This window comes from Eleginops maclovinus, chromosome 8, assembly GCF_036324505.1.
Source record: "Eleginops maclovinus isolate JMC-PN-2008 ecotype Puerto Natales chromosome 8, JC_Emac_rtc_rv5, whole genome shotgun sequence".
NCBI classification, from domain to species: Eukaryota; Metazoa; Chordata; class Actinopteri; order Perciformes; family Eleginopidae; genus Eleginops; species Eleginops maclovinus.
In genome coordinates, this window is record NC_086356.1 from 15,299,046 (window position 1) to 15,325,896 (window position 26,851).

Genomic DNA, 26,851 nt, shown 5'->3' on the forward strand with positions numbered 1-26,851 from the left:
ATGTCTTTATTTATTAGCCACGTTAATGGTACAATATGACATGCATCAATATAAATACAGAGAGCAAAATGTTAATCATCTAGCTGATAATTCTTGCAGATCTCAATCTCATATATATATCTCAAGAAAAATGAACTGATTATCTGCGTGGTAATGTTCTTCATCATGAACTGTCATGCAGAAACATTTCAGCAATTCCCCAGGAGAGCTCACACATGCACAGGTGATGTAGTGATAAAGAGACCAGCATGTTGTCAAAAAAAAAAACGCATTTCACGTTAACAAAACAAAACATTGTTTTTGAAACTAAATAGCTGTATTTGTCCCATTAAATTTATAATGCACAATAACACAAAAATATATAATAGTTTGGTGATGCAAGCACTCGTCACGTAGTTCTACAACAACATCAGGAGAGCAGGTCAACCCAAGGGGATTCCCCGTGGAGGCACACTTCATTACAACATAGTGTGTCAATCACAATGATAACAAGGTTTTGTTTCTCCATAAAAAATGATAACTCTGTTCAATCATTAGTGCATATGAGGTTTACTTAATATATGAAACAGCTGATGATATGATATGCTCCTCATTAAAAGAAGAGCCAGAAGGTCAACATCCATGTTAGTCACCTGTAAACTGTTGGAAATGTAGCCTGCACATTGCACTTTGGGGACAAACAACATAAAAGCAAGAGGATATTATCCGTCTACCCGTGCTGACTGAAAGACAATATGCTACAGGGGGAACCGATGGAATAAACATAGAAGAGGTTTTAATCCTCAAACTGGACAGTGTTGTCGTTTAGCAGAACATGCCAGCGCTCAATCTTCTTGTCTTTGTTCTTCAGGCATTCGTACCAGTGCTTCAAACACTCCCCTTTAGCCTGGATGCCCAGCTGACATCCTCCTGGAGGCAGAGATAAAAATGAGCGGTAACAAGTAAACAACACTAAGAGTTATTGTACATGATAGCTTCTCTATGAAGCTGTATTTAGGAAGACGATGCGATTTATTTTGCCGGGTTGTAGTTATAAATACAAAGACAATAAGTAAGTTGATCAGCAAAGTTTTCACTTTTCCTCAATAAGGCGATTTACGTATATGCATTCACCAAATTTCACAGCAATCGATCCAACTGATAGTTTACCAAAACAAAAAACGTCCACCTCATACTGGTGCTGGAAGATAACTCAGGATAACCAAAGAGGTGGGATCCATTCATTGGGCTCTATAAATATATCTACAAAATTGCATTACAGTCCATCTCATAGCTGTTAATATATTTCAGAAGTGAAGGCCTAACAAAACAGTAAACGTTGCCAACTCAAGAAAATGATGTTTGAAACGTGACCACAAGACAGTATCCACACTTACCAATGAAATCATTTGATTTTCCCATGTCATAATCCCAGACCGAGATGTCAAGGGTTTTCTTGGCTAGCTCGCCATGTTTTATTTCATAACCAAACTCCTGAAACACATTACAACATCTCTTACTGAGAACTGGCTGAGCAGAAGAGAAGCTGAAGTTCAGGATGTGCAAATACAATGCCAAAGTTTCAGAAATAGCTGACCTCATTAAACTCGGGATTCAAAGTCTTCTTTTTTGTCTGTGTCTTGTTTTTAGCTTTTTTCCCCATATCTGGCTTCAGACATCTACAGCACCAAGAAAGAAAAGGTTACACATTATAAGACATTATATGAGACATTAAATGAGACATTTCAGAAAATAGTTCAACATTTAAAACTATTATTGTCTTTCTTGCTGAATGTTAAATGATAAGATCACTCCGCTCCTCGTCTGTCCGAAATTATGAAGCTAAAGCTAAAGAGGTGACCATATTTTCACACTCCCATACCGGGACTTTTAAAGTGTACATGGATGCACATGTATGCATTTAGGTTGGCCATTTCTTTTTCCGTTGGACGGAGACAGGCTAGCTTTCTCCCACAGTTCTCAGTCTTTGTTCTAAGCTAAGCTAAATATCTCCTTGCTGTAGGTTAATATTTACTGTACATACATTGGACTGGTATCAATCTTCTTGACTAACTCACAGCAAGAAAGAAAATAAGAATAGTTCCAAAAATGAAAGTATTTAAATAAGTTATTAGAATACCACATATTTTGTTAGCAATACTGCTTTTACTTTACGTCCCTTTTCTTTTTTCCCTCAGGTGAGCCTTTTGTGAGTTGGTTACACTACCCTCTACACAAAGGTGGCCTCTCGTAAGCTATGAAACAGTCTTCAGGGAGAATGTATTGGTCATTTTAAAACCTAATTTAAACCTAATCTGAGGATTCAGATGAATGGAGCACGAACACTTTAACGAAAGGGTCGGAGTATCCGTTGGAGTCCATGGCAGCCAGGTGAGCACAGCGGACGACGCCCACCAACAGACGACCCTGCTGGCTGTTGTACATCAGGGACACCAGGATACGCCCCCTCTCCTCTGAATCCTCCCCTTCCTTCATCTATACACACACACACGCACACACACACACACACACACAACAGATACCACTAATGCACGTAAAGTGACAGTATTACATTTCACTTTGCTGTCTGCCCTCTGCCCTGGCTGGATGGAGTAGAAAGTGATTATCATAATTCCTACTAATGGAAGATAATGTATGAGCTTAAGAACTAAATAATCTGCATGTATATCATTATGCAATAAGGTCACCTCAATCAAGCTTGTACATTATAACAGAACGGAACCAAATACTGGCTGAAGATATCATTAAAAAAATTGCCAGAAAAGTTTGGTTTAATTATTTTTCAAATTCTCATTAATCTCCTAAAACAGTGGGTCACTGTAGTACCGCACCTCAGGTTATCTACTGATTCCAAGTATCTAGCTGCATCTCTTGCTTTATAATGTCATTGTTTTTTAACCACACACAAACTACGTAGACTTCTTTGTATACAACTATACAGTAAAATAAATCCAATGCACAACATTATGACAACCATGTGAGAGTCTTACGTCTTCTTCGTAGAGAGCCATGCCTCGAGCTGATCCTCCCACAGCCTTCTTCACCTGTGCAGAGAGCAAAGCAGGATCCTCATCATCACTATCATTGCACTTATTATTACTCTGTACACAAAAAAGCTATTTTGTACAACGCATTAGACAACTGAAAGAGAATTAAGTATTGTATTTAAGGAAAAGTTCAACATTTAGGGAAATTAAGAGTGGCTTTTTAGCTTCATGTCTGTACAGCAAATATAAAGCCTGATAGCTGGCATACAGTTAGCATAGCTTAGCATAAAAACTGCTTGGCTGTGAGAAAAGGGTTAAAAAATGCACCTGTTTTCCCAGCTCCTCTAAAGAGGACATTTATTAAATTGTCTTTAAAATTTAAAAAATGATTTTTTCAGCAATTTTAATCTTTGTCACTTCATTGTTTATTTTGTATTCCTCCAAATGTTGACATTAAAAAATGTGTCATTGATAAATGTGTCTTTAAATTAGTTCTTAAGTAGTTGACTGGGATTTAAGTTAAACTGAGCATTTCATTTAAAATTCATGTATTTCTCAGTAAATTCTCAGTGTTGTTGTCAGGCTTACCTGGACTACCCGCTCTAAACAAACACTGAAGTTCTTCTTCTGGTTAAACTTCAGTTTCTTTAGAGCCACTCGAGTCTCTCCAATAAATTCATTGTGTCCAAATTTGTCCTCGTCACTCACCGAAAGCCTGAAGACGGAAATGTTCCCTCATTAAACTCTTTTTAATGTAATTGGTAGGATAAAAAGGTTAGGGTTGTTCTTACCGGAGAGTTTTGCGAGACATTTCGTCATCAGTGATACCGTGGTAGACCAGAGTCTCGTTCCACACAGGGTTCAGGGTGGTTTTAAGAGTCTTGGTGCGAAGTTTGTTGGACTGAGAAAAAAAAAAGTACATCTTTAAAAAAAGGACACAGCTGCACATTCTTCAAAATAAAGATCTCGAAATTTGATGTAAGGTGATTGTACCTTACTGGCTCCAGGTAAGAGATGCAGCTTCACATACGGGTCAGCAAATCCGTTTGAGTCCATTGGCTTCAAACCCTGAGAGACACATGAGGAAAGACACGGTCAGAATCAGAAGTAAAACGTTAACATGTCTTTCTGAATGATTGCACACATTTAAAGTAGTTTTTATATATTCCACATATTTTATAATGGACTGCAAATGTCATGAAGATTCTCATCTACTCATGTCTTTCAATTGACATCTTTTTACATCTCGACTTCTCTTATTACCAGCCGCAGCAACCGTGAGCATTTGCCCAACACACATACACTTTCACTTAAAGCTCCTTGCCCAATTGTCCCATCACAAAATGTTTTTGTTTTTAGATGAATTAAAAAAAGAAAAAAAGGTGTGTATGCAGTTGGTGAGGTCCAACAAGGGTGCCCAAAATAAATGGCCCCTGAACATTACGCCCCGAGCCCAATGTTGCATCGTGGATGGTGTGATAACATCTCCAGATGGTCTCTACTCTTTTCATGTCTTTACTTGTCTCGTCACGTCTTGTCAGTTTTTATCTTGTCTCATTTGTCCTCGTCATTTATTTTCTTGGCATTTCTTCTTTTATCTTTTCTTGTCTTTCTCTCTCTCTGACTCTTCCTTCCTTGTTCTTCCGTTTGTGTTTTCTTTTTTCTCATGTGTTTACCTTAGCTTTGATGATACAGCAGTGCAGAGCGTGGGTCTCCTGTTCGTAAAGGAGGCTGAACTCCAGAGACCCCAGCGTGGCTGCAAGAATCAAGAACATATGGACTCCAATGACATCTGAGAGAAAAACTGAATCTGAAAACTTAAAAAACCCAATTTCCCTCAAAGACAGATAAACATTGATTTGTTTTTCTTCACTGCTCCACACACACTTTTATTTCACAGCTGCAAGCACAATATATATTATTCAGAATGATAGAAATAATCTAAGACCATTTCAAATTCTATACAGTGAAGTTTAAGATGAAATATCGGTCTTACTGGCGTCATCTGAGTCGTAGTCATTTTCCTCATCCTCTGTCCGATCAGGGGGGGGGTCGGGGGGGGAGCGGGGTTGTTTACAGGTGGGTTAACAGGTGGATTAATCCTGGGTGTGGGAACAGGTGATGAAATGGAGCTGGAGACAACAGGTTGTCTTTTTGCCTCCACCGCCGGAGGGGACACCGTCGCCTTCCTCTCCGGGGGTTTGTCTTCAACGTCTGCATAGAAAAGAACACTGTCTGAAACATCTTTTTATACACCGTCAGAGACAGCATATCTTTTGAAAGCAGTCCTGTTGTGTCGTGTTTATTCTAAGAAGGAGCAGTGCTGCTTTACCTGAGGGGGGGGGCGCCCTGCTGTGTGTTTGCTCGAGGTGGTTTTGAGGCTAACACTTGTCTCTCGCTCTTCATTACAGCAGCTGGACAGGACTGACTCTCATTATAGCTTTCCGCTGTAGTTCCTGCTGTCTGCTCCCATTGTTCTGATCCACAGGAATGCTGCTGCGGCTCTGAGGAGACAAAAGGAGAATATCAGCTGCCACCGGCACAGATAATGAAGCTGACACACAGCCTCCAGTTCTACCTCTATTACTTTTTGCTGGTGGAAGACATCGAAATAGCAATAACATACTCTAAAAAATCCTTTACTCCGAAATTCTTTCAGATTATTACAAACATCTCTAAATATACTTTTTAAAAGTTAAAGTTCTCTTTTTTCAGAAAGTCCTCTAACAAAAATATATATCGTTTGCCATGTTAAAGTTACAAATGGTAAAGGTGGACCGATTTGAAGTCATTTATATACTGATGAATATCTTAATCCTTAATAATGCATCATCCTTTACAATTTGGTTTGTTAGTTATAAATGAAAGTATGTGCAAATAAAAACAACAATGCATTTTTACTCCGCTACATGTTGAAGTTAAATAAAGTCAATGAAAATGCCTCAAAATTGTTCCTCATCACAGTACAGGTTACTTCTACAACTGAACACCAGACATCTTGTACTTTTACTTTATTTTTGATACTTTAAATACATGTACTATATTTCTCCTTTTTTATGCATAAGATTATTACTTGTAGTAGAGTAATTTTACCTTGAAGCATTCCTACTTTTACTTCATGAGAAAGATTACATTTGTTCTTTGTTAAATAAGATTTCAGACACAAATAATAATTCAAGTGTTTTTTGTGTCATAAAAATATGTCCCAGGTGTAAAAGATTCTTTAATGTTAGGTCAAATTGTGTCAGCGCATCCAAAGTCTAGTAGATAAGAAATAAAATCCTAAAATAACTACTGATAAACAAAGGGTAATTGTTGGTAGTGTGGAGTACAATTTGCATTATGTTCACTTATGTAAGCGTGTAATAGCTGCTCATGTGAGAACGGTGAACAGATGGAGATGAAAGTAGCGAGAGAAATAAGCATTTTCTCCATTTCACTAAATTAAATGATGTGTTTTGGCCCAATTTACATTTAAAAAGCCAGCATTTTCATGAGTTTCATTTTCAAAATATAGGTCAAAAGTGACACGAGCGTTTATAGCAGCCAGCTGCAGAAGCTAACAGGCTGTGGCACTTTGTGTTTGCTGCACTTTGCATTCTGTAACAACATCAGACATTTGGGTCCTGTGGCGAACACATCAAGGATTGTGTATTAATGAAACATGAATACTATATTTTGACATTTGGATTAGAATTTTATTTTGCAGTACTTAGACTAACGCTAACGATAAGTAATTGATTAAAAACCCTGAAAATAATGTGCAATGGTATTTTGTACATATTTTAAGTATCTACTTAGTGTACTTAGTGAGAATTAAATGTATAAAATGAATGTAATAGTACTGGTTGTTAAAATGAAAGTGCACTTAGATACGGTTACTTATATTTATTTAAGTACTGTCAAAATATCCTTAAACGTTCTTACATCAGTCCATAACTTATTATAGTTTAAACTACCATATCTCTGTTGATGTGCTGTAGCTTCCTCTGGTCCTCCCGGTCCAGAACTGTCGATGCTGGACTGTCGTGATCCGGACAGAGGGAGGAGGGGAGGCAGACCCTGCTGCACTCTGCCTTTGAAGAACCAAGCTCCTGAGCGCTTCTGTACCTGCAGGAACACACAGTGAATTCAGATTCATTTTTAAAAGGGGAAATGACCCATGTCATTTGACCATATTAAGTTGGTTAAGTAAGCAAGGCAGTAAGTTTGTCGCCAGCGTCTAGTGGCCATAATAAAGGAAAATGCAGTAATTTCAGTGGGCGGGAGGCAGGGTACAGCGGAGTTCAGTCTTTCTTTTTGTGAGTAACTTTTTACTTCACTAAAAATTGTGTAAACGAGAACACGAAAAGAAAGAGAGAAACAAGAAACAAAGTCCAAGTTCAGCCTTTCTTTGCGTTATCTCTGCAGGGATGTTAGGTTTTTTGGTTCAGTTCGTTTGTCAGCAGGATTATGTAAAAACTACTGGTCCAATTTTCATTCAATTTAGGGGAAGGGTGAATCATGGGGCTAAGGGAGAATCCATTAAATATGGAGTGGATCTGAACCACAGGGCGGATACACACATTATTTTTTACTTTTGTAAACATTTCCAGATAAAGAACTTGGCCTTTTGGGAGATAAACGTGTAAGTGGATTAATTAAGGAAACAAGTTTGTGTTTTGTTTTCAATGAGAGTGATTATTTAAATTCAAATATATTCAAGATTAATAAACTGACAGATTAACACATTTAACTGCTATCAGAAATAATCGTTATTTTGTTGCCTCCTTAATTCTGTGGGGCAGACACCGGAGCACTTTGTATTTCGCAGCGTAACAGATAAACCCCTGTGTGTGACTGACAGAAGAGAGCATTTATTTAAAGAGTCTGGGCTCCCCAAAGCAGAGAACTCAACAAACTGCAGCGCCATCATTAAAACAGTATTGTATAACTGAATCAGGGAGAAAAACAGAGAACAGACTTTATTATTCATGTTTCATATTGATCAAAACACTGTATGTATTTTCAGCTGTATTTTTAAGGATTAAAAAGGCATTGAAATAAATCAGTTTGGATATTGGAGAAGTATCAATGGAAGGTAATTTTCCAGGTCACTGGACGGTGAAATGCAATTCAGTGCTAAAAGACGTGACTAATAGCCAGAAAATGGTTCATATCATGAGAAAAGCCTCTGTTCTGGTGGCAGATGAACAACATAATGGTATAATATGTCCCTGTGATTTTATCAAACCCACTCTGATCTTCATCTCTCCTCATCCCCTCACCTCTTTCTGTTCATTGCAGATTCTGCATAGCCAGGTAGGACACGTCCTGCCGTTGCTGAAAATCCCACAATTGTTGCACATGTGCTGCGAAGGAGCAAATACAGACTGAAGTATAGGAACAAATAGCATTGAAAATCTGACCTTAGTAAAAGTAATTAAGTATAATTAGGAAAACGTACTTAAAGCCGAAAAATCATTAAATAATAGTTACTCATGCATTAATGAAAATCCAATGTTAACGGATTTACTTTTCTCCATTATTCCATGAACTGTTTGTTTTGTTAAATAACTGACAATAGTGAGAAATGCAGTGACAGTTACACCTTCACAATATTTTGTCCAACAGTTCAGACCTCAACACTACACTAAATGTACAATTACAAAAAAAAAAATTACAATTAATAAAAAGAGAACACAGCTTAACCTGTGTGAAGCTGGAACCATGAAATGTTTGACTTAGAAAAAACTCAAACGATCCAAACGGGTCCCGATACATTTCTGGTTAATCCATTAATCATTTTATCTTACTTCTGCATTTCCGTATTTTCAAAAGTAACTAGGAACTGAAGCTTTCAAATTAATAGGCAGTACAGTGTACAATATTTCACTCGGAATTGTGTAACGTAGAATTGGAAAATGTCATAAGAATAAAAAACTGAAGTACCTAAAATGTGTTTTTAAGTACACTCCTTGAGTAAATGTACGTATAGTTACATTCCAGCCCAGCATTAGTAAGACACGCACTGAGCAATAAACCTACAGACTATAGTTCCTGGTGGCAGGTGCACAGAGCTCATATATTTTACACTTCACACAGCATTAACCTTTACGTAGTAATTGAGAGCAACAAGCAGCAGAATCTATGCAGGCACAAGACCAGGATATGCAGAGTGTGTGTTAGCATATGGCCCACTGGGTGCTTATCGCCATAGAAAAACCTCTTAGGATCTACATAACGTGATAGAAAAAATAGTAAACAGAGATCCTGGGCAACCTAATATCATCTGGGGACTCTCTGCAATTACTGTCTCTGTTCTGTCCCTGTTCCAGCAGAAAGAGTACAGATCCACCTACTTTGTTGCACTGCACACAGAGGACAGCTGTGACCCCCTGTGGTCCAAAGGACGCCCCGCACAACAGACAGTGCGTCTGCCCATCCCCACACGCCGTCTTCTTGATGTTATCTAGCCGACTGGAGAGGCGCCTGAGAACACATGTAAATAGATGTAAGCATAAAAAAAGGGCTTGGTGTGACACCAAAAAAAACATTCGGCTCATAGAGCATCTCTGTACGGACGACTGATTTAAATGTGTGCAACGGAGACAATAGTTTTCCATCTCACTCAATCCTCTCATGCTCCGTGGCTTCCATCATGGCTGCACGAGCCAGGACGCCGTTGATTATCTCCTTCTCCTCATCCGTGAGCTCCTCCCCTGGGGGGCCGCCAGACATGTTCATCTTCCACTCGATCCTGAACCCAAAAAACACACACACACACACACACACACACACGAGTAAAAATGCAGCTCACACAAAAAGGGCAGCGACTCCAAAAAGTGCATCACTAAGGAGAGCGAGACACTAAGGTCTCAGGACAGCTGGAAACTTTTTGGGCTTAGAGCAGAGCAAAGCTGAAGAGTGTGTCACACACAGATGCTCACAGGGTGGCTTATCTTCATAATGCATGAACCTGAGTTAGCATCTGAGAGCATGTCATGCATTTTGCATGTGTCTCAAATCACCATCTTGGAGTGATGTAGAAAGTTTTCAAGACAACAAACTTTGTTTTTTTTGGTTTGAGTTGTTCTTTTTTAAATCATTTGTACTTCTTTGTCATTTAAAATATGTATCTTGTATGTGATCTATACTGTACAGTACTGTATATAAACCAGCTTAATCTCCATTCATCAACTTTATCATTCATTTTGTCATCCTACATCTGTTTTGAGCCGCTCTTTTAATCAGTGCAGCAGTAATAACCAACCTGGGATTAATGTCTATCAATATTACTCTTCCTGGGTTAGACATTAAGATTACAGAGATTCTATGAAGACCATGTAACTTCTCTGTTAAAAAAGACACAGAATACCCAATATCATTCAATTTTCTTCACATAGAGATCTCTGGATAATGTTATCCTTAATGCAACGCATGTCAGGGAAGCCACTGACAATGTTTCTATTCTAAAGTGCAAAGGAGTGTAGTGAAAAAATGTTTTAAAGAAAAACATTTCTCACTTAACAAACAGATGAACATTCAGCATGTAGACCTCACAAAGACACAGCTTCAGGTTAAACCTCTTTTGGAATTGCTGGAATGTGAAAACAATGTATTTATGTTTATGCCAAATAATATAAGTGAGAGTTTTTAAAGTGCCTGTTTATGTTCACGCAGATTTCCCCAATGTATCTCAAAGAAAGCTGCAAAATAACAGCATAAACAATTGTTTTATTTCACACCTAAAAAAGCAATCAGCATAAATGAATTTCCTTTCTGAAACTTGAAATGTGCTGCTGGTTGTTTGGCAGCTTCCAGAAACTGTCTTTTAGGTTTAAAATCATTTGTTGCCAACTGACAGCGCAGAGGCCAAATCTCCTGCCAGTATAAATCAAATGCACTCAGCTTGTGAACAGAAGGCAACTGTTTTATTTTCAAACCTCAAATATGTTTTTTGTGGTTTCCCATGATGCACAGGAACACACTGCATACATTTGGAAACTGTGGTATCTGGAATAGAGTTTGTGGTTTCTCAAGAGGATGCAAAATATCACTTTATAGCCTATTTGATGAATATCATACCAATATTTTAACCACAATTTGATGAGCTTTGAGTGTTTAACATTAGCACAAATATAAATGAATTAAAGACTCATTCAACCCATTAAAGAGTAGTGTAGGAACAAAATCTGTGTTTTCAATGCCTTGTTGCTCTGATTTAGTCAAAAAAACTCGTCCTGTAATGTCATGATGCACTGACACTAGAGTACTATTCTTTTATTCTAGTGGAGCAAGGGGAGGGTTTAAACCACTTCATGTCAGCAAAAACAGCATTTTTACCTGCTCTTAAGTTGCTCTTTAAGAAAAACAAGAACATGCCAAAAAATATTTTTAAAGAAAACATTATTTTGTATCAAAAATGTAGAGAGAACTGCCAGAATGTGAGTCTTTATTGTTCCAATCAATCGTGGCTAATGTATGTGTCCATTCAATACAGCAAAGATTCTGTCCATCACCCCAATATTTCCTTATCTGCATTCTGCTGTGTGCAGCAAACTCCAACCATCTATTTGGGGTTTTCAGGAACTGTTAACAAAAAAAAGTAAGAAAAAACCTGCGCACCTATTTTGCAAAAGATTTAAGTGAGAGATGTGAAAGATTTGATCAAGGTGGCTATTTTAGTTGCATGCATAATGTGAAGCACAGACCTCCAGGCTGCACATGGAGCTTGAATTGCTGCTCTACCCTTTTTGGATGATTTTAAGGATTTAATACACGTGCCTGCTTCTCCCCATAATGTGCACTTGAGCACAGCTCATAAAATGCTACAACTAGCACTTTATATTTCTCCATTAATTAAGTTAATAGGCTCTTTGTAATCCTGTGTGTAATGCGGATGTGACTCACGGTCTTCTTATTGATGTGGGTTTTATCCATTTCAGCCACACTAGCTTTGCTTGCCTCGAAAGATGGTGACTATGTGTGGGGGTTTGTGTGAAAATATCCGATGGATTGGTCGAGAAATGTGATACAAACATTCAACAACAGTTTTTGTTATAGCGCAATCATCAGGTCAGTTTTTCTTTGGTTTATGACTAAATACCTGCAACATTAAAGATACATATGATCATATTTTTAGTGTTAATAAGCAAATATTAGTATTCTAACACTGAGCTAAGCTAGTAAAGACCATAAACATTATACCTGCTAAACATTAGCATGTTAGCATCATCATTCTGGTGCATATGAGCATTGAATTGTTAGCGTTTAATAGCCTGTTGCTATCTCCGCTGTACACTTCGTCATGTCTTTATGCTGCTCCTTTTTAAATCTGAATTCTGTGTTATTATCTTACTGACAATATATTTTGGAGAAAAAAAATGTGTAGGAAGTGTAATTAAATGTTGGAACTGGTATCAAGTCATGCAAACATATTTGAACAGAATCAAATCAATGACCGAGTCAGACTCAAGCATGAAGCAGTTCAAGCAGTCCAGAGATCTAACTGTCCACTCAACTGTCAGTGTGCCCTGGCTGGAGGAGCACTCCCTTTAAAAGCTCTGGGAGAAACTAATTTCATTATCCATGATTTATTTCAGCTCTAACACACCTACTGCAGTACGCTCGCTTCTGGGCCTTACAGTAAATATCCCAAACATCTGCCGGTCACGTCCAAGTGCACAGGCCTCATGAACTTGTCCAGCTGCTTGAATATTTGGCGTTAATTGGGGTCGACTGCGGACAGTGAAGTGTTGTAATGCTGTAATGTGTTATCGAAGTCTGCTCTGCTATATGCATGCCTGAAGACGTTTTCACTGCGGAGAAGCGCACTCATTATCTCTGACACTAATATTGTTAAGAGGAAAGCATGACCCCAACTTCTCGCCTGTGGTCCAGCCCAGACTGCTGAGTCAGCCTGCACCTCCCTGATTGAGTGATCCTGCACACTTTTTGCTGACAGTATAGAGAGAAGAAACTGCACATATTCAAAAATACATCAATTCTCTCCATTATAAGCACATTTTATGCACCATTTAAGGGTCTTGATGATGGCCAAGCGCAAATTATCAGTAGAATCAGTCTCCATCAGGATCTGTCAATGTCATCGCTTCACTTTTAACTTGTAGAGTAATCTACAGTGTAAGTACGAGCTGCTATTTGACTTTGTCTGAGCATTAAACATCACAAAAGATCAGCCAGTGGCTGCTGAGCACGAAGGTTTTAATGCCTCACTTACTTAACGGCTCAGTGCGCTTCATCCTTCCCGCTCCCCATCTTTCCTCCCTGTCCTCACTCCAATACATGTAAATGTCAAGGGTTGCTATCATTGTAGACGGTGGCAACTTGACAGATTGATGTCTGTGTGTGTGTGTGTGTGTGTGTGTGTGTGTGTGTGTGTGTGTGTGTGTGTGTGTGTGTGTGTGTGTGTGTGTGTGTGTGTGTGTGTGTGAGTGTGAGTGTATGTGTGTGTGCCCTGAAGGGTTCAGCGAGAGAAAAAAGGTGGGGTCAGTAAGAAAGGAAATGTTCTAAAATAGCTGACACTTTCAGCCTGTGAGTCACCACTCAACGGAAACACAGGCGCGCACACACACACATGCAGGCGCGCACACACAGGCGCGCGTGCACACATACACACACACACACACACACACACACACACACACACACACACACACACACACACACACACACACACAACACATACACACACACATACACACACACACAGTCAATATACATTAAATCACTAGAGCGTAACGGTGTGAAAATTGCCAATTGGTAGAACATAAAAAAACTTCATCAGAAAGGAATTAGTATTCTGTTTACTTGTATTTAAAATAAATCAATGGTTGAAGATGTATTCAGATCATTGACAATGTTATATACATGTATATATTAGAAGGAAAGGTTGTGAATCTATTATTATACTAAAGTGTATATATAAAGTATACATAAAAAGTAATGGCAACAAAATGAAAATAAGCGTATTCCCTTCTCTCATGTAATCGCATATTTTTTAAAGTGTGGTATTGCAATTGTACTGAATGATTTGTGTAAATATAATCGAATATTTTCCTTTTAGGAAGTAGAGAAGTAGATCCTTAAGAAAAATACTCAAGTAACTAACAAATACTTTTGCCCTAGACTTAATGTAGTAAAATGTACTAAATTTCACAAATGTACTTTCTCATCTATATTATATTGTTCATCATATATCATATTAGCCATGTTAGAGTCAGGGTCACCAACGAACGCATCGGAACACACGGAAAGACATGCACGTGCACACACACACAGACACACGCAATATGAATCGTCTATTGAGTGGAGCGGTCGCTGCCCTACCGGAGATCGATGTGCTCTGGAGCTCTGCAGCAGGACACACTCCTATCTGATTCTCAATGTCATCCAGGAAGAGGACAGAAACTGCTTTACACATGACAGCATATCAATATCACCCCTCTTTCACCCCATGACCCCCTCAATGGGTCTCATGTGCAGCTCTCATGTAAAGTACTTAGTATTACAGATCAATGGAGAAATCTATAAAGGTACTGTGCTAGAAAACACATTTGAGGTCCTTCGACTTATTCCATTACATTTCAGAGTGAAGGGTTGTATGTTTTTGGATAAACCTGGCTGCTACATGAAAGCATGTGTTTGAATGCTGTTAATGTTTAGGGTTGTGCTGATTTAAACTCCTTCATAGACTGTCAGGGGGTTTTATCTACAGCAATCCATCATATTCTACAAATTCATCATAGTGTAGTAGTGGAGCTTTCCTGTGAGAACCATATATCTTTAAAAAGTAAACTTTTCAGGAGCTCAAAAAGCTGAGTTTTCAGCTTTTTGATAATGCCGTTTCCAGCTGATCCAAGGTTTTGTAAATGGTTTATTTAGCTTAAGATGTAGCAGGATCCTTTCAACATTTAACCTAACTCCTTCAGTTTATCACAAACATAATATGTAGTGGAGTAGACGTAATGAGCTGCTAAAGTACCTCCGGTTTTTTTTTTTACCTTGCCTTTGCACAGTGTTATTGTTAGCTGTAAACATGCTTCTATACACGTTGCTCTCATTACACTGCAGTGGGGTTATTTCAGTTCCTTCTACATAAAAACATCATTGTTTGTATCCAGGCTTCACCTAAGGCAGTCAGATACTCATCTAGCATCATCTGTCCTAACAATGTTCATAATGTGGGGGATGATGGGATTTCTTGGGAGCATCTCCAGAGAAGGCCACACCAAGGTCACATGTCATCACATGAAGCCAGGTTTGATTTACACCCGTTTTATAGCGCCACTTGACTGAGGGGGAGAACGACCTCTGGGGAGTAGGGGTACTTTCATGTACTGTATGTGCATGTGTGTGTGCGTTCACTTGAGATTATAGGTCATTATTTGTGACGTGAACCCGGGTGTTATCCACTCCATGATGATGACAGGAGTAGCAAAGCAATTTTCATCCTCCCACTCACTCACAGTTGTTAGCATGTACATTATTGAAAGATTCAAATCATTATAACCTCAAAGAAAATAAAAAATAATACTACCTAGAGGAATAATTTCATTCTAAATGTTTGAGAACGCGCTTTCAGGATGTACTTTTAAGAAAACAGTAGAGGATTTATTTTTAGCCACAGTGACAGCAAGGCTCTAGGGACGCTTCAATCTGTCAGTCAGCCAGCCCAACACTTTGGACCAAACTGAAATATCTCAAAGTGTATTGTTTGACATCTTCTGGAGACTTTCATTGTCCCCAGATGAGGAATACTAATGAATACTGACAAATGTCTGCTGCCATATTCAAGACAACATTTTCCTTTGTCCAATACTGGTCGATACGGTGGCTGACAGGGGCAAAAAGCAGCTTAAAAAGTTCCAATTCATAACACATCTCAAGAACAAATGCAACAATAGCAGAGAGCGACAAATGTAAATTGTGAAAGAGAAAGCTTACAAACCAAAGACACTCAAAAACCCTGTAATTCAACAGAGAAGCACTAAAAGAAATAAAAGTTGAGTAAAGAGTCAACATGAAAATCAAAGTGTTGTTTTTCAGATTTGACCCAAGTTTGTTTTACAATAGATGCCTAAATCTGTTCCTTTTTTTAAATAGAATTAAAAGATATAAAATCAGCTTCCAGGTGTCTGAAAAAGCTGACATGCTTAAGTAAAACAATGACCACAGTATACAGACTTTCTTAACAAAAACATCGTCCCTGCTCTGCATGACTCACAGAGCTGCGAGTATGGCTGCAGACTTTGAGTTTTCTTCTATTCCATCCAACACAACAACATTTCTTTCCATCCGGGGTCAGATGAGGAGAACTTGCTATGCAAGGATCTGTGGTGTTTGCTCTTCTGTATATCTCAGCTCATCCGTCTTCTTCCTCTCCCGTCTCCGTTTGTCTGCCTGTCTCTCCTGTTTGCTCACACTGTCTTTCTCTCAGTTTCCGGCAAACACAGGTCTTCTGTATTTAAGACTTTCACTAACCTGGCATTAACATTAGAACAAATAGAGATGCAAAAACGTGCGCACAAACACACACATGCACAGAGACTGTGTGTGTGTGGAGGGAGGACCAGTCACATTCGGTCAGCTGCCCAGTGAAAAGCATTGCAAATTGACGCGAAGTAAATGGAAACCGAGGCATTTTAGCTCCATGAGACTATGTGGGCTGACTAAGAGCTGCAGGGCCACACACACAAGCATGAACGCACACCCATGCATGCACACACGTTATTTATGTCTGCACACAAGCAAACACACATTATGTGAGAGTGTGTGAGCGCTGCAGGAAAGAAAACTCTGACAGATTGCCTCATCCTCCTGTGTGTCCTGCAAGGCAGAGAAGCTTCCCTGATTTGACTTTTAAAATATGTTTCATATTAATATTTAAGGACAAAAAGAAAGAAATGTCTTACCAAAGAAATACATGAATAGGGTCCATTTAATACTCTGGCTCATTGTTTCATAGCAATTTAAATCATGTTCATCTCAGGTTAAAGGAAATTCTAATCGATTTGGGAATTATTTTTGATATATTTATTGATCATTTATATCAGTAATTTTAAAGAAATCTGTCACCAACATGGAAAATCCAACAGCCAACACTTTAATATTTTGTATTTGATGTAAAACATCTCAATTGAGCTTCTTCAAAAGATGGAGGTATTCCCTCCTTAAACCAGAAGTGGGTTTAAAGGTTTATCAAACTGCTAAACAGAGCAGATGAATGTGAAAATGCTGGTTTTGTGTGTACGGGATTAAACAAAGCTTTTGGCAAAAAATATGAAGACTGCACAGATCAGGCTGACTGTTATCAGACAATACAGCTGTTGTCATTATCCATTTTTTTATTTGGTCAGCATAAAGCAGGGATTTGTGAATAACTGGTCACCTAGTAACATGTATAAGCCACTGTTGTTCAGTTGTGTTGACAGAGCACAACTGGGTTTAAACAGCTGGAGCTCAGCAGAGTAACCAGACAATCTGCAGTGATATTAAACCAAGATAACTGCAGTTTAGAACAGGTTTTTTAAACCGGCCTTATTGGGAAATTAGGCTGTTGAAATGCTGAATCTCACAGAAATCCAACCAACCGTCCAAAAACCTAATCATTGATTGTTCAGGCAATAAATCAGCTGTGACTCCCGAATGACCTGCATCTCAAACAGCCACCGATAAGGCAGACATTGAGCCTAATACTAAGTGTTTAGAGGCCAAATTTATACAGTTTGTGCCCTACCAGCTATATTTTGATCCACATCGCAGCACTGAGCGAAGGCCAAAACTACCGGTTAACCGCAGTTATAAGGACCCTAGTAGTGACAGAACAAGTGGGACAGTACACAATTTGGTTGAGGGTATTGGATCAGTCATCTGAACGTTAAAGGTCACCTATTATGCAAAATCCACATTTTCATGTCTTTTATACATCAATATGTGTCCCCTCTGTGTTAAGACATTTGGGAAGTTACAGCAAATAGATTGTGTTTCTTTTTGTCCTGATCCATCTTGTCTGAAAATTAGCGGATCAGATTTTAGCCACTTTGTGATGTCATAAAGTGTTTTTGGGTTGTGTAAACATTAGCCAATAACCAACAAAGCTAACACCCGCCCACCTTCGCACTTGAATCTCCTCCTAGAGTGCCATTGTTTTTTTAAAACCAATCATCTCACAGAGGGGCGTGGCCAACAGCAGCTCATTAGCATTTAAAGCTACAGACACAGAATCAGCACTTTCGGAACAGGGCTGAACCAGAGGGGTTTATGGCATGCTATAATTCATGATCTGTTTGGTATTTCGAGCCAAACACTTTAGAGACATGATTTGTACGTATCTGAGACCTATAATATATTGTTGAAAACGATCATAATAGGGGACCTTTAAATGATACTTTCAAAAAAAAGTTGTATGAGGTGCTTACGCAGTCAGAGTAAAACCAATCTATATCGACAATTGTACATATATTTACACTTTGCCGTCAGACAGCCCTTTGAAAGATTCAAACCACCAGGATTCATTGATAATAACAGTAAGTGTACCTTGCAGAACACACAAGTTGTTACGTGTGTCTTACTGTGTGTCTTTGGTGATTTAATGGGTTAGTTTGTAATAGGCACACAATAAGACAAACAAACTAACCAATGCAGGCAATGGTAGACTAGTAACATCTCTGTACTGTAAGGTAAAATTACATTTCTTGTCTACGGAACATAGTGGATTTAAAGAGAGCAAACCGATACAATGGTTTCAGATCCCTGCCCCAAAAAAGAACTGTTTCCCAGTAAGGTAAAGCAAAACCATATTCTAAATATAGCTTAAACTAAGACTGGTAGTGATTTAAATGTTTGCTGCTAATGTGTCTACAGCAGAACATTGCTCAGCTGTTTGTTTAATTCAATGGGCATGTCGAATACCATCTACTGTAGATAATACACAAACTATGGATAAGTACCTCATACAACCCCATTTCAAAACATCTGGACTATCTCTTGACAGGAGGTTAGTTATTTCAGGAAACCAGGTTCAGGCAGCCTTGTCCACCACAACATAGTTTACGGTAAACAGATGGTTCCCCGAGGAGTCTGAACAATCCCATCTTAATTAGACTTAAACATTTCAGCACTCATTTCAACAGACTAACCCATCCCACTTTAACAAACCCCTCCCAACCCACTGCTTTTCTTACACTGTCTCCACAGCTGTCACTTCTTTCGTCAATCCGCCCTCATCCACTCATGCTCCCTGCTATCTCGCCCCCATACTAAATGACTATCCACTCCTCCAGTGAGGCTGTCAGACTCGTGAGGAAGCAGCTTATGGAGCTTAGTTCTGCAAAGAGGCATCACCACCTACTTTATCCCCTGTCTGATGACTCTTTAGGGATGCTTGCAAACACACACACACACACACACACACACACACACACACACACACACACACACACACACACACACACACACACACACACACACACACACACACACACACACACACACACACACACACACACACACACACACACACACACACACACACACACACACGAGAGAGCTCCTGGGTAAAGCCAGGCAAAACAGTAATCTGGTCTTCAATCCCAACATGTGTAGCTGAAAGCGTTGACCCACTCCATCCCCTCCTACCCTGTCGGTGACTCCAGTCTCGCCAGTCTTGTCGACTACGGCCTGGCCTGTCATGTCGACTCCGGCCTGGCCTGTCGTGTCGACTCCAGCCTGGCCTGTCCAGTGGACTCCAGTCTCGCCTGTCCAGTCGGTTCCAGCCTGGCTTCCAGTCTCGCCAGTCCTGTCGACTCCAGCCTCGCCTGTCCAGTCGACTCCGGCCTCGCTTGTTCAGTCGACTCCAGCCTGGCCTGTCCAGTGGACTCCAGTCTCGCCTGTCCAGTCGGTTCCAGCCTGGCTTCCAGTCTCGCCAGTCCTGTCGACTCCAGCCTCGCCTGTCCAGTCGACTCCGGCCTCGCTTGTTCAGTCGACTCCAGCCTGGCCTGTCCAGTGGACTCCTGTCTCGCCTGTCCAGTCGGTTCCAGCCTGGCTTCCAGTCTCGCCAGTCCTGTCGACTCCAGTCTCGCCTGTCCAGTTGACCCCGGCCTCGCTTGTTCAGTCGACTCCAGCCTCGTCTGTCCTGCTGACTCCAGTCTCGCCTGTCCAGTCGACTCCAGCCTTGCATCCAGTCTCGCCTGTTCCTGCTCCGTTGGGGGTCCCGCCTTCACCTGTTCCGATGGGGGTCCCGCCGACACCTGTTCCTGCTCCGTTGGGGTCCTGCCGTCACCTGTTCTGATGGGGCTCCCGACAACGTCTGCTCCTGTCCCGTTGGGGGTCCCACCGTCACCTGTTCCAATGGGGGTCCGCCAACACCTGATCCTGCGCCGTTGGGGGTCTCGCCGTTGCCTGTTCCGATGGGGGTCCTGCCAACACCTACTCCGTTCCCCTTGGGGGTCCCTCGTCACCTGTTCCGATGGGGGTCCCGCCAACACCTGATCCTGCGCCGTTGGGGGTCTCACCGTCACCTGTTGTGATGGGGGTCCCGCCAACACCTGCACCTGCTCCATTGGGGGCCCTGCCGTCACCTGTTCCGATGAAGGTCCCGCCAACACCTGATCCTGCGCCGTTGGGGGCCCCGCCTTCACCTGCTCCGGTGGGGGTCCCGCCAACACCTGTTCCTGCTCCGTTGGGGGTCCTGCCGTCACCTGTTGTGATGGGGGTCCCGCCAACACCTGCTCCGTTGGGGGTCCCACCGTCACCTGCTACGATGGGGGTCCGTCCAACACCAGATCCTGCGCCATTGGGGGTCATGCTGTCACCTGTTCAGATGGGGGTCCCGCCAACACCTGATCCTGTTCCCTTGGGGGTCCTGCCAACATCTGCTCCTGTTCCGTTGGGGACCTGCCGTCACCTGTTCCGATGGGGGTCCCGCCAACACCTGTTCCTGCTCCAGGTCCTCCGGAGCGGTCCCGCAGCCCTCCAGAGGGGTCCCACAGCCCCCAATATGTCGCGGCCCCGTCTTTGTCGCCGACCCTGTCACCGCCCCTGTCTCCGCCCCTGTCTCTGCCCCCCAGAGTTCCCTAGCCTCGGTCTTCGCCTCTGTCTCCGGCCCCCAGTGTTCCCTCGCCGTGACCTACGCCCCTGTTTCTGGGGCCTTACGGCCTCTGCCTTGCTCCCGGGCTGTCCGCCCGTTGACATTTGACGTTATTGACTGAAAGGTCTAAACAAATATTGGAGGGATTAACATGACATTTTGTAGAGAAGTTCCTGTTGAATTATAACAACACTGGTGATGCCGCCTAGGCACTGAAACGAGCAGACTTGGTGAATCAAACGTGGGTTGATTCATCCTCCTTTTCTTTTCATATAGCTTTAGGTCTTGAACTGGCATCGGGAGAAGATGGCTTGTGGCAACAGCTACATGCTTTACAACACCCCTTCCTGAGACCTTGTGGCCGTTTTAATGCTTGTTGTGCCATGTCGCGTGACAGTCAACCGAGAGCGGCCGTCCTTAGTGTGTCAGCGGTCATGTGCCTATGAATAAATCGTTTACTAGAGCACAAACTTGTTAGCAAAAGTTTGAAGTTTTTCACTCTTATTTTTAATCAAAAACTGCAGAAGATTGATCGCATTTACCTTTTTTAATCTGTGTGTGTGGAGAAGAGTGATCTGCATGACAAGCTCAGTACAAGAGCAAACACCCATATGGCGAGTGGAAATCACAGATTTTCTGTTTCTCTTTGCGTGTGTTTATACACCAGAGGCAGTGCTGAGGCCACTAAACAGAATGCTAACCTCAGGGTTATTGTCTGTCTCTGTCTCTCTGTCAGTCTGTGGTATCTGTTTTCTCTTGGTTTGTCTATGTGAGACAGCTTGCTGAGGGGGTTTTTCGGAGTTTATGGTGATGAAGTTGCAAGGGTAGAGACAGCGATGGAATAATGAGGAGAAACAGAGATGCACCAGAACCATGTCCTAACATACCCTATTACACCCTCACGTTACGTATTTTATTTCTCCCATTTAAGAAATGATTTTATTTATTGTTATTTTCTTGATTTAACACACACCAATGACCAGCTACCAGTCCACACTCTGTAATTGGTCAGTACTGATACTTGAAAGATACCCCACAGACTGAAAAACACTCAACTTCCATCTAAAAAAGGATCCTGTAAACAGTGTTGTCTAAATGTGGTTCGACAAAACACAAAGTGTGTCACTGTTTCAGATCGCCTTATTAAAGTCTTACTTGCTGTAACCCTGCTGATAAACAATTCAGACTACTCATTAGTGCATGACCAATCATAGCTTTCTGTCTTTAACAACCTGAATGAAGTCGGGGAAAGGTGCTAGCTACAGATACTTGGGGGTTTATAATTTAAACAAACAATGGCGTGCTAGGCAGAGTTGTAAACTAATATTCCTTGTGACTTGGTTATGACTTGCAATTTGATAGAAAATGAAGACTTGAGACTTGAGTTGTCACACAGCAACAAATACAAATATCAATGGTCGTGTCTGCCACCTTATTTAGTCACTTCATGCTATAATCAGACTTGAAGAATAACCCTTTGTTTTATATAAAAAAGGTAATACCACCACGAACCTCCAGAACATATTCTGTACGTCTGAACTCTACTGGGGGATTTGCACCATTTGTCAGCAAGGTATTCCCTCATTTGGTGTTTTGAGAGTGGACAGCACTGTCCAATAGCAGGTTCAGATAAAACAACACTAGCAACACAATAGACTGACACGACAAAAGTAGGGAACAACATTGGGGGTTGGGCGGTAGGCAGTTTTATGGTGTGTAGTATATCAAAGTAGATGCATGATGTCCAACAAAAACACAAAAAGCTAATTATTGTTTGCCTCCTCTAGACTCCTGACAGAGGGTCATGCAGGACAGGCATCACCACACAGCAGCATATACAAGGTGCCATAGAGGTCTCTGTTTACATCTGGGTTTCTGTGACACATACATAATTACAAATCTGCTTCCAACCATCTTTTCTGGCTGTGAACAACTCAAATGTGCCTGTGATATATAGTTAATCAAACACTTGGGGCCACAGCGGGATTGTGCAGCACATCTGCTGTTCCTGCTGTGCAGGGGGAATCCCCTAGAGTTGAAAACAATAATGCCTCAGCTGCAGATTTGAGGAGGAGGAAAGTCAATTACTGTACATTCCAACCATCCAAATTGCTAAACGCTTGACTGAATGAGTTCATGTGGAACACGTCGTCACTGGAAGTAATGGGAAATTCATGAATCTCAATTGATTGCTTTGATGGATTAGGTCTGAATGGACTTGACCCCAACCCTGACATCGTTTTATGATGAAAGAGGCAATTTCCCCTACTTATAATGGACAGGTGTCCTCATAAAGCCTTTAAAAAAAAAGTTTAACTACTGAATTCCATTACCTTCAACATTATGTGTGCCATTTAAATCTTATTTATTATAAAGGGGAAAAAAGAATCCCCTTAAAAAACATCTTTAGCACTTGCAGTAACCCCAGGTGACTGAATGCATTTGCATACTGCATGCAAGTAATAGCCAACACGTTTCAGCCTTTGTTTACAATATCATTTTACCTGATATTATTCTTTAACCAACAGTCAATAAAGGGAGTCAGGGGCTCTAACTACTGACAGCTCAACCTTAAGTCAGTTCACCAGAAATAGCAAAAACACATTTCAATGTATTCAGGTGTATTTTTACAGTTCTTCTGTACCTTCCGTGCATTAAAAGCGAGGCTAAAAATCCAGAAATAGATACGGTATCTCAAGCAGCTTATCTATGTTCTTATTTCAACCTTATTTCAGTTTTTTCCGTAACTCTATCCAAGTTTTGGAGGAAACGAGAATCAATGAGTCATGTCTATCAGTCCGGCGGTGTTTAATCATTCAATCTGGACGTTTAATTTGCATATATTTTGAGATCAACAAGATAAGCTTGGCTTGCAAGGTAAGTGACATTTTTTTAAATAATAAAATAAACAAGCAAAGTATTCATCTCATAAAACTTGATGCTGGTTCTTTGTTTGTTAAGGCAACTAAACACTTGGTAAAATAAGAAAAAGAACTATGAAAATAAATAAAACATTGCTCTTTCACAGGATATGAACTCTGATCATTTGCATTAGTTGCACCATCATCCATTCAGCACTCCCTCCACACCGTACTTTCAACTTTATCTCATACATAGATGCTGGTACTGCATTGACAATCAGTCAAGTCCTATGATGGAGTGGATAAACTGGACCCTTTAAACAGACTGTGTTACATTTAATTTACTAACAGCAGGTATTTTGCCTCTAAGTTATTTTGTTACTGAAAACAGGACTCGAGACAATTAAGTGTTGAATGCTAACATTTCGAAAAGCACAGACCCACAAGAAAATAAACCTGAAGTAGGAATTATTTCCCCCGAGTTCAGCAGGCAGGGGGTGTTGAGTCAGCGTGAACTGCTTCTGCTCAAGCACATTAGCCACATCAGTCAGCACCTGAGTGATCAGCCGCCTGTATAATCCGCCACCACCCACCTCCCACACAATACAGTCAATAAAGCTGATTTGGGGTCAAAAGAAGCATTCAGTGGGGATTATAGGGAGCATGGGAAAGAAGAAAGGGACTCAATAAAGTCGATTATGGCAGAGGATGATGGACCAAATAAAAAAAAGTGAGTTTTATAGTACTGCAAATCGATTTCACACACACACACACACACACAAAGGAAAATGCATGCTTCCATTTCTTCCTCGTTTCCTTCCATCTAAGCTTTGAATTGGTGCTGCCACTACATGTTAGCCAGTGAGCGTCTTCTCTGTACTGAGGGCTGTTCTCCTGCAGACCAGTGGTTATAACATGGACATGAAAGACTTCTCTGATGCACAGACAAACGCCTTGCTCTTTTATTTGAAAAAAAAAAAACGTTTGATATTTTGCGAAATAGCTTTATTTGCTCTTTTGCTGAGTTAGATGAGAAGATGAATACCTCTCTAATATGTCAATTAGCTTAGTTTAGCATTAAGACAGAAAAAGGGGTGAAAACACCAGCGGAGCTCTGTCAGAAAAACTAACAAAATCCACCTACCAGCACGTGTAAAACTCACTGATAAACAGGTTTGCCTACATTCGGACCACAATCTTTTTAAAATAAAAACAAGAAATAAGGTTTGATGAGTGAGCTTTGAGTATGTACATTTTTTAAATGTATTTAGACTCGACAAAGGCTAGTTTTCATTCCTTCTGTTTAACACTTTTGTGCTAAGCTAAACGAACAAGCTGCTGGCACAAACTTCCCACTCGAATCAGTACATATCTCAAAATGTTGAACTATTACTTTAAGATAATGGAAAATATAAATGAAAAAATAATAGTGTATTGATTTAAACAGGCACTTATCTCGGCCAAGCTTTATTATACAAGTCCAAGTGATTTATCTGAATCATTTTAGTTTACTACAAATATCTGAGTATGCTTTGTTGTTAGTAAACTGCAAAGGAATATGCTGCGGTATAGAGGACAATTTAAGAAACAACACTAGCTGAAGTTAAGGGATCTGCATCCAAAATGTTTGTATGTCTGATAGATGTGTAAAAGATACATAATTTATGGAGCAGGTTATTCCCAAATCATACAGAACGAGCAGAAACACTTCTGTAAGAACTGCAGTATTGCACAGTATATATCATTTGAGTGTTTAGATATATTTATACATTTTGTTGGTTTGCATATGTTTGTCACTCAGTACGAAATCATAGAAATGGAAATAAAACAAAGAAAAAATTAAATACAGATAAATATCAGTTGTGCTTAATACTTGCGCCTTAATAACAATATATATATATATTCATGGTAAATTGGAAAATTGGAAACGTGAATCATAGTAGGCAATTCCATTGTCAGCCATCTGAGGTATTCTGAGGAAATACACTTACATATCTGAGATATCAATACGACAAGTAGTCAGGTCAAAATGTTTTCAATTTAAATAGTTTACATTTTTACAATAGAAAAATAAAGTTGTTTTAAAAAAATTCAGAAATGCATTTTGAAACCAAGCAGACTTTTTGATAACAATTAGATTAGCACTGATGTTTAAAGGACATTTAAGTGTTACTGATACACTGAAATAACAAACCAGAATGTTGCTTTTGAAAAAAAGGGTACATTTAAATGCATGTGTTTTTTTATTGTAAAATTAGTGTCTGTTCTTACCTGAGGCTTTCACACAGACGTGCTGTTATTTTGTTCCTGTCGCAAAAAGAGCTGCTTCAGTGTGACAGAAAGTGAAACGCCAGCAGCTCCGTATCAGCATCCAGCATCTTCTCCGGTACTCTCCTCCTCACTGCCAGCCTCCTCGACACACACTGGAGTAAAAGCCTTGCTCCACCTCCCCCCTCTCTTCTCTCCCCCCCTCTCCTCTCCTCTCCTCTCATCTCTCCCCCTCCCCCCTCTCTCTCTCTAACTAAATGCGTCCACTCTCATCTCATCAGCACAAGACAAAATGGTGATGACACAATTGCTGGCAAAGTGAACTATAAGAAGACAAAAAGTGATTACAGCCTGAATACTAGTCGCTGTGCTGGACTTGCAGAATGAATGCCTTCTCTTCTAGTGTTGAAAGGTATTTTGACTTTAGTATTTTATTTGAATATATCCTTTTTTATGCAACTTTATACTAAAACAGCTAGATGTCAAAGGGAAATATTGTAGTATTTTGGAAGGCAGCAGTTGCATTGTAATAGGATTTAACATTTAAAAACTAAAAGATTAGAAATAAAAAGTTTTTCCAGATTAAACTAGTGGTTTAAAAAACATTTGGGCTTGTAACCTCTTAAATAAATCTGTACTTTGTC

The 26,851-nt window shown here is 40.3% G+C and overlaps 1 protein-coding gene across 1 annotated transcript; it reads right to left on the reverse strand.

Moving 5' to 3' along the window:
- rph3aa (rabphilin 3A homolog (mouse), a) lies at nt 1-26,430 on the reverse strand. Its single transcript, XM_063889775.1, is given in 17 exon segments — nt 1-909; nt 1,377-1,473; nt 1,577-1,658; nt 2,324-2,475; nt 2,991-3,044; nt 3,576-3,702; nt 3,779-3,888; nt 3,981-4,055; nt 4,664-4,743; nt 4,984-5,047; nt 5,050-5,218; nt 5,320-5,491; nt 6,947-7,097; nt 8,255-8,338; nt 9,329-9,458; nt 9,598-9,726; nt 26,211-26,430. Coding segments are annotated over 16 exon segments (1,797 nt in total). The 5' UTR covers nt 9,714-9,726; nt 26,211-26,430; the 3' UTR covers nt 1-775.
- Nucleotides 26,431-26,851: the final 421 nt, after the last annotated feature.